Source organism: Conger conger, chromosome 12 (assembly GCF_963514075.1).
Source record: "Conger conger chromosome 12, fConCon1.1, whole genome shotgun sequence".
NCBI classification, from domain to species: domain Eukaryota; kingdom Metazoa; phylum Chordata; class Actinopteri; order Anguilliformes; family Congridae; genus Conger; species Conger conger.
Window position 1 is genome coordinate 17,971,590 of NC_083771.1, and position 9,515 is coordinate 17,981,104.

At 38.3% G+C, this 9,515-nt stretch overlaps 1 protein-coding gene across 2 annotated transcripts; it reads right to left on the reverse strand.

The window, feature by feature from the left end:
* Positions 1-7,093: 7,093 nt before the first annotated feature.
* LOC133105621 (interferon-induced protein with tetratricopeptide repeats 5-like) lies at positions 7,094-8,885 on the reverse strand. Of its 2 annotated transcripts, none has more exons than XM_061215834.1 (2): positions 8,810-8,885; positions 7,094-8,575 (listed from the first exon to the last, which is right to left on the reverse strand). In XM_061215834.1, the coding sequence occupies exon 2, from the start codon at positions 8,560-8,562 to the stop codon at positions 7,324-7,326; it is 1,239 nt and encodes a 412-aa protein (XP_061071818.1). In that variant the 5' UTR covers positions 8,563-8,575; positions 8,810-8,885; the 3' UTR covers positions 7,094-7,323. The 2 variants fall into 2 exon arrangements, with proteins under 2 accessions (XP_061071818.1, XP_061071819.1); XM_061215835.1 differs by having other exon boundaries at positions 8,806-8,845.
* Between the last annotated feature and the right edge of the window lie 630 nt (positions 8,886-9,515).

A 9,515-nucleotide genomic window follows, 5' to 3' on the forward strand; every position in this document is an offset into this window, starting at 1 on the left:
CATTTACTTTTATTATTACTGTTGCTAGACTGCTTATTTTGTTTGTTATTTGTTTTTTGTTTTTTTTCCATTCTAGGAACGATACAACAACGCCTTAACGCACATAGGGTTGGAGCGGAACATCGGGCAGCTCAAGCGTAGGTTCCGCTGTATCCACTGTGAGCTGCGTGTGGAACCTGCGAGGGCCTGCAGAATCATTGTTGCGTGTGGAACCTTTTATCAAAGAACAATCCTGCCACTGATGAAGAGCATGCTTTGGCGATAGAACAGCATGGACACGAAGAACAGCACCAAGGCGATGGGCATGGACGTGCAGTTTTAAATGCAATCGTTAACGCATTTTTGAATGAGCCCAAAATAGTTCACTTTGTGGTTATTGTTGTTACACCACTTTGTAAATAGTAAAATAATCATTTAGTCATGTTATAATTTATTTTATATTAAGTCTAATAAACACATTTACAATAAATAAGACAATACATTGCATAGTTTGATTATTAATTAAGGCTATCTTAATCTTATCTTTAATTAATAAGCATACAAACCACACCAACGTAGCTTATCAGAAAACATCAATAACCGCAGAAAAGGTTTTGTGCGCACAAAGCCAGAAGATATGGTGACCACCCCCAGATAACCCTTGGACCCCCCTTGGCCACCCCAGTAAAAGAAAGTCCTAGAACCACCCCTGCATGTCAGTACACCTTTTCCTTGTTTCCCCATTTTCTATGTGCTTTCTGAGCACTTGCTCCAGCCCTTGTTTTCCCTTTCTCCCCATTACGCGTCTCCTCCTTCCACATCATATATGTATTTCTCCCCATTACGTGTCTCCGCCTTCCACACCATATATGTATTTCTTCCCATTACGTGTCTCTGCCTTCCACACCATAGATGTATTTCTCCCCATTACGTGTCTCTGCCTTCCACACCATATATGTATTTCTCCCCATTACGTGCCTCCGCCTTCCACACCATATATGTATTTCTCCCCATTAAGTCTCTCCGCCTTCCACACCATATATGTATTTGGTGCGGCCCTCAACTTCCACCTGCCTGATCCCCATTATCCGGTTCACTTGGCTCATGTCTGGACGTTATTATGAACTTTATTACTTCATCCTTTTGGTTCCTCTGTCCGCAACGCTGGCATTTATGGTGTTTGTGCAATTTCTTTTTAGATTTTTAGGTTTTTGTTTTGTACCATGAATGTTTCACCTTTGCATTTGTTAAAAACATACAGTGAAATATATTTTTCATTCTCTCTCGTTCTGCTCAGTGAAATGGCCAGTGTTAATTCAACTCTAGCATTACATGAGTCCAACAGTGATCATATGCACAGTATGTACTCTGTATTTAAAACTTAACATTTTACTGTTTGTATTGCAGCACATAAAATTAAGTGTATTTTCAAATAAAACCTATAGCAAATTACATATAGCCATAGTATTCTGGTAAAGTGTGCAGTAGTCTAAAGTTAGAGAACATACAGTAAATATTCCCCATATTACTTTACAGCAGATGATGACTGTATGTTTAGAACAGCACTTCATGTGTAGTTCACTAGTTTCGGATGTGTTGCTTTAACTTGTGGAAGAACCTATGCACTTGTAAGTCGCTTCGGATTAAAAGCGTCAGCTAAATTATTAAAATGTATCTTATGTCCCATGTGACCAGACACTCCAGCTCTCTCAGCTTTGCTTCAAGGTCAGCTTTCTCAGGGACACTGTAAAGTGTAATTAAATAATTTGACAAAAATCTGTAGCTGTCTTAGTAAATACACTTTTCACTTTTTAGTGGTTGCCATTTCATTTCAAAACACTGTTAAAGAAAATGTCTTAAATGGGAGTGGTCTGATGTGAAAAAATAACACTATCTGTGTTCCAGTGTTCTATCAACAGATCTTCACAGCTTTAAGAATATTCCTGGGGATATCTACCATCCTGGTTTTTCATTTCAACCCTAATTTGGCACACTTATACCAAGTTCAGGCTGATGAGGTGTTTAATTGGGGTTGGAGTGATGTGCCAGGGGATCTCAGCAGCATCGTTAAAGTCAGATACCATGAACATCCATGTTGTCACAACATCCAAGATGTCACAATAATAAACCGTGCTCCACAAATAAAATTAACGTTAGACCGTGGTCTGGGTGGATACTCAATTCCGATTGGCTAGCAGGAATGGTTTATTACTGACTGATTATCGCTATAATAGGCTGTATGCATCCCTGTTACGACAGCAGACAACCAGTCACAATGTACACGCTCCAAGACTAGATACACCCCAATAGATAGCGCGATGTGTCCGTCTGCCGAATTCATGAAGTTATTCAGCATCGACTATTTCTTGCTTGCATTACTTTACAAACAAAACATGTTCGCTCTTTAATTGAATGTGTGCTATATACACGCTTCCTGTTATTACAAAACTGTTCGTACCAATTGCAAAACATAACGTAGGCTAATAATTGTACTATTCTACTACTAATAGAGCATCTGCGGGCCCGCCTGATTCCAAATATAACTCTCCTTAGCCGACTATGACATGCGCGAAATATTTTTCAATCCGCATATGAATATTTTTTCCTTGCCTCATTTTTGAAGAAAAGCTGGGAATTACGCGGTTTCCGAAGCGCGATGGTTTTATATGGGTTGTTGGTGTGTGTATAACACGGTGTGGCGTGTAGCCGATAAATAGCATGAAACCGCAACTTAATCCGTCCTACTACAGTAAATTTCATTTCTCTGCAAGTGCAGCGCCCATGAGACGGGAAACAGGGAAATTTAACTAAAACGAAAACATTGTTTGCTATTCCCTTAATCCCTTCATTATAAAATTGTTTCTGTGTCCTTGATGATTATATTTTTGCCATGCATTCTTAAATATGGCGGGTGGTCTTCTTTTTTTTTTATATGAAAAATTCTGCAGGTCCTGGAGCATTTTTTAAATAGACGTCATCATACAAAGACGTACCAAGATATTTAAATAACAAAACAATGCACCCCACCCCCAAACTTTTGAATGCAATTCACGTGCGAGTATCTGCTTATATAAGTAATAATAGCCTATTATATTATGAAGTATTAAGTGTTTATAGACAAGTTTATACTGTTTAAAACATTTTTAATCAGAAAAAAGCAGGTGGTTTTAATGTTGTGGCTCATCGTTGTGTGTGTGTGTGTGTGTGTGTGTGTATGTATATGTCTATATATATATATATATATATATATATATATATATATATATATATATATATGATGTGTTGTGTGTTTAAGTCCATTGTCTGTTCTGGTAGGTAGGGAGGGACAGGGAGAGGTGCAGCTTGAAGAGGTGCATCTTCAGTTTACGCTTGAAGATTCTACTGTCCTGACCTCCACGGGAAGTTCGCTCCACCACCGTGGAGGTCAGGACAGTAGAATCTTCAAGCGCAAACTGAAGATGCACCTCTTCAAGCTGCACCTCTCCCTGTCCCTCCCTACCTCCACGTTAACCTTATTTGTTGTCTTTCTGTGATATTTACTTGTGTATTAGGATGTTTAGTTTGGTTAGGTAAGCGGTTATGTTGCGGTATTACGATGTGCAGGTAGCAGTTGAAATTGTACTTCCCACTAGGGTCTTTCAGCGCATTTATCCCTAGTTATAGGTATGCACTTTGCACTTTGTTGTACATCGCTCTGGATAATAGCGTCTGCCAAATGCCATAAATGTAATGTAATGTAATGTAATAAATACCTAATAAAGTGCTCACTGAGTGTACATGTATATGTATACTGACTGCATAGTCAACTTATTCATATGTCAAGAATTTATATTTTTCTGAAATATTTTTCAGCTATATGTATGCTGAATTTATGTATTTCAGCTGTATGATAAATACTATACTCAATCATGTGGCAGCAATTAAATGCATAAGATCATGGTCAAGAGGTTCTGCTGTTTTTCAGACCAAATGGGGAAGAAATGTGGTCTAAGTGACTTTGATCATGGATTGTTGGTGCCAGGCAGGGTGGTTGAGTATCTCAGAAACAGAGATTTTCATGCACAGCAGTCTCTAGAGTTTACAGACAATAGTGCAAAAAACATAAAACAGCCAGAGTACAGCAGTTCTGCAGGCAGGACGAGACTGGTCGAAGCTGACAGGAAGGTGACAGTAACGCAAATAACCATGTATTTGAACAGTGGTATCAGAAGCATGGCAACTCTTGAGATATGTCATCAGCAGATTAAATCATTAAATCTATGATTAACATGAGTGATTTCATCATGTACAAAAGGACGTTTTTGAAAACAATGGATAGTAGGAAATTGACACAAAACAGGAACACATGAATTATACATTTTTTTTCATTCTGGATTGAAACTAATACAACACACATGTAGGTGCCTGTGAGCTGGGGCGGCCATTCAATTTTAAGTATTATGCTTATTATAGCTGAAAAATATATCTTTTTTAAAATAGAAATTCTTGACATATCAATATGTTTTCTGTGCATTGTCGGTCCAACCCCTGCTAAAAGCTCCATTGAGAACAGCTTATTATGCCCTGAAAAAGTCCCCAACCTTGCATTGCACTCCACAGTTAAGAGCTACACAGTGGGCTTGAATTCATTTCAGTATTTATTACTTACCATAATTGTAATAGCAAAAGCAAGCAACAGTAATCCTTTCATCAGATTAATAATTACATTTAACAATTTTTACAATTAACAATTAACAAACACAGTTAACATTCTTTAAAAAACATGATATGTTTAACATGACATTCTGTAAATAATAATAAGAATAATAATAATAATAATAATAATAATAATAATAATAATAATAATAATAATAATAACAATAATAATAATAATAATAATAATAATAATAATAATAATAATAATAATAATTGTATTATTGCAGTCCAAAAGTGGCTAGTGAGGAAATAAATGATGTCATGGTTTTCACTGTCGACGGAGACGGAGGACGGAGACGTTTGAAGACTGAATTGCTTTTAGTTTTGAAAAGCATTCAGGTAGAAATAGAAAGGTTTAGGCACTTATTTTGTTTTTCTTTGGGTTGGTTAGTTCCATAGAACCTTCCCTATTTTTGTTTCTTTGTTCCGCCTGTTTTGAGGAGCTAATGGCAGAGTTCGGTGCTTAAGGTGTAGCCCGTTCGAGCCTGCCGGCAAAATCTCGTTTTGTTTTTCCTGACCTTTATAGTTTAGGTCAGATTTTCGGTTGACGTATCGCCGGGGAGTTTGGTTCCCCTTTTCCGTTCTTTTCTCACAAAACTCACCCACTTCTTTAGAGATTTAGTGCTAGTTTGCACTTTCACAGTTTTGTTTCAGTGGGTAGTTCGCCAGGGAGTCTCTCCCGATTTCTGTTATTTTCCTCTGCTATTTTAGTTGCTATCCAACTTATTCTTGGTAACTTTGTGATCCCTTCCCGGTCGCTCTTGGTCTCCCGCCCCTGCTCCCTCACAGTAGGCTAAGAATTGTACATTCTACTATTTAAATGGAGCATCTGCGGGCCCGCCTGATTCCAAGGAAAACTCTCCTTAGCCGACTATCACATACGCGAATTATTTTTCAATCCCCGTTTGAATATCCTTTCCTTGCCTCATTTTTGAAGAAAATCTGGGAATTACGCGGTTTCCGAAGCGCGATGGTTTTATATGGGTTGTCGGTGTGTTGTATATAACACGGTGTGGCGTGTAGCCTATAAATAGCATGAAACCGAAACTTAATCTGTCCTACTACAGTAAATTTCATTTCTCTGTAAGTGCAGCGCCCATGAGACGGGAAACAGGGAAATTTAACTGAAACGAAAACATTGTTTGCTATTCCCTTAATCCCTTCATTATAAAATTGTTTCTGTGTCCTTGAAGATTATATTTTTGCCATGCATTCTTAAATATGGCGGGTGGTCTTTTTTAATATGAAAAATTCTGCAGGTCCTGGAGCATTTTTTAAATAGACGCCATCATGAACGCCAGTACGTACCAAGATATTGAAATAACAGAACAATGCACCCCACCCCCCTCCGAATGAGCATACTTCCATTTTCCTTTAAAAACATTTGAATGCAATTCACGTGCGAGTATCTGCTTATATAAGTACACATAGCCTATTATATTATGAGGTAGTAAGTGTTTATAGCCAAGTTTATACTGTTTAAAACATTTTTAATCAGAAAAAAGCAGGTGGTTTTAATGTTGTGGCTCATCGTTGTGTGTGTGTGTGTGTGTATGTATATGTCTATTTTTTTCTTTCTGTGATATTTACTTGTGTATTAGGATGTTTAGTTTGGTTAGGTAAGTGGTTATGTTGCGGTATTACGATAAAAAATAAAAATAAAAAAAATAATCTGACGATCAAATAGGCCCTAGTCCTTATCTTCGTTGTGCAGGTAGCAGTTGAAATTGTACTTCCCACTAGGGTCTTTCAGCGCATTTATCCCTAGTTATAGGTATGCACTTTGCACTTTGTTGTACATAAAACATCCAGAGTACAGCAGTTCTGCAGGCAGGACGAGACTGGTCGAAGCTGACAGGAAGGTGACAGTAACGCAAATAACCATGTATTTGAACAGTGGTATCAGAAGCATGGCAACTCTTGAGATATGTCATCAGCAGATTAAATCATTAAATCTATGATTAACATGAGTGATTTCATCATGTACAAAAGGACGTTTTTGAAAACAATGGATAGTAGGAAATTGACACAAAACAGGAACACATGAATTATACATTTTTTTTCATTCTGGATAGAAACTAATACAACACACATGCAGGTGCCTGTGAGCTGGGGCGGCCATTCGATTTTAAGTATTATGCTTATTATAGCTGAAGAATATAGATTTTTTTTTATAGAAATTCTTGACATATCAATATGTCTTCTGTGCATTTTTTTATTTTTTATAACTTAACATAATTGTAATAGCAAAAGCAAGCAACAGTAATCCTTTCATCAGATTAATAATTACATTGAACAATTTTTACAATTAACAATTAACAAACACAGTTATCATTATTTTAAAAACCTGATATGTTTAACATGACATTCAGTAAATAATAATAATAATAATAATAATAATAATAATAATATTGCAGTCCAAAAGTGGCTAGTGAGGAAATAAATGAAAACAAACAAAAGCTTTTGTGGTGTATGCCATTTAAATGGGCTTTGCATTTAAACATGTTGAAGTCATTTCCGGGGTTAACGGAGATTGCGCAGAGCAGTGAGGTACTCCTTGTTGCCAGGGTCAAGCAGAAGGGCCTTCTCATAGCACTCAATAGCTTGAAGTTTTTCACCTGTTATTTCATGAACATTGCCCAGAAGCCCCTAAGCTTCGCCATCATGTGGGTTTCTCAAAAGATTTTTGAGTTGCTGTGCACACCTTTTCCCCTCTGCTGTATCTTTCTGTAGTCTAAGCCCTTCCCTGTAGTGCATGATAGCCAAGGGCACTGATTTCATGTGGTAGAGCTGGAAATCTGCGTAACGGACCTCTACAACATGCAAACTGTCATCATTAGTGGTAGCCACTTTAAATGTTTCTTGAAACATCTCCTCTGCTTTCTTGAAGGTCTTCTTCTCTATATAGCAATCTGCTAAATCTAACATGGCATATACAAAGGAGGGTTGAATGGAGATGGCCTGATTCAGGTGTTGCATGCACAGCGTGAGAAGAGCTTCAGCCTCTTCTCCTCCATTCTGGATTGATTTCTTTCTTTTACTCATGTAGATCAGAGCGAGTTGATGGTGGAGAAGGGCTGAATTGGGAGTAATTTCCTCCAGCCTTTTCAAAAGAGACAAGGCCTTATCAAATTGTTTATTTTTCCGATAGAACTTTGCCACATACTGTATCACATAGGGTTTGTTTGGATCCAAGTCCATGGCCTTTTCCATCAGCTCCTCGGCTCTCTGATACTCTTTATAGTCAGCGTGCTTCAGACCCAGCAGAACCATCATGTAAGCATTTTTTGAATCAAGTTCTAAAACCTGCCTCAACTGCCTGCTTGCTGGGGACTCTTCAAAGCTTGTGAGATTGAACTCGGTGCGATACAGAGCCACAGCATAACCCTCATTCCACTCTATCTCTTCTGGCTCCAACTCCAGCGCCTTCTCAAAGCACTCTTTTGCTTTCTCATAGTATTGTTGAGAGAAGTTCAGGAATGCCCTGCCTTTCTCCCCGTAGATTTCAGGATGGAGAACAGCAGGGGATTCTGTTGGAAACTGCATTTTAATCTTCTCCAGCTTGTCCAGGCAGGTCTGGGATTGTGCATGCTCACCCATATGATAATACACCCATGCAAAATTGCCATAGGTGACGATGAGCTGCCTCTCACAGTTGTCACCATGATGCTTCCTGATGTGCTCCTCAGCCTTTTCCAAGTCATCCCGTGCTTCCTCAAGGAGATCTTGCTTGAACTTTGTGAAAGCCAGATTACTGTATGACCATCCGATATTCCTGTCCTCTCCCACTGACATTTCAATATTGCTTTTAAGCTTGTTCTGTAGATCATTTAAGTTGGCGTCATTCAAACCCCAGGTGAAGTGACACTCAAGTTTGGCGAGCAGCATATCTTTATTCAATCTGCAACAAATAAGGAATACACTGATTACATTAATTATATTTGGGGTAATAAAATGGTTGCTGTTTGAACAAAGAGAAAGTCTTGTCTAGTTTTTTTAATGTATAAAAATGTCAATCATCCAATACTAAGAGATATGTTGTTTTCTTATTGCACATGTGAGTAGTTCATTTAGACATTTCAACATAATCTTAGAACTATGAATTCCGGCTTTTATTAAATATGCGCTTACTTACAAATAGCTTCACGTGGATCTTGAAAACAGGTCAAAATTCCGCTGCTCCTATTAAAACTGCGCCACAACCCACAGCGTTTTATAGAGCCTCCTCCCCAAAGTTTGGTCGCAATAATGTAACGGACGAATCCCTTGCCACGCCCTCCTCAGGATTCAATTAATGCAAACTTTAAACTCAAGAAAAGGGAGCAAGAAACTCGCTTTGACCATGTTTTTGTTTTCAATTCTGTGAGCGACCTTAAGCGTGGATCTATCACGCAATATCAGTCACAATAAGCCAATGCATATGCAGTTGAAACGTAATTTTCTTTGCTAGAGTTTCGTTTCTTATTTCCTGAGTCTGCTTACACCCTCTCAGCAGTGAGACCCTAGGAGACTTAAGGTACACTGGAAATACTTTTAATCAGAGATGCGCACCGTAGGTGTTTGTTTTTAAACTAAGACGCCGATACATTACTGCCGTTTACTACACCTGTGTTGCTGCATTAACTGCATTAGTGGGCGAATACGAAAGGTACGCTATCTTATAGTTAGTTGCCGCAGCTGCGAGGCTAGGCTAACTTTAGGTCTATACGCGGTGTTTGCCAAAAATATTTCATTGTCACAGCTGCACTTATTGTGGTTATCCTAGGTCACTGGCATGCTTTTATAGCAGGCTTTTGCGTGTGTTTTGACCTACTATTAAAAAGGTATTTACCAACCGATCT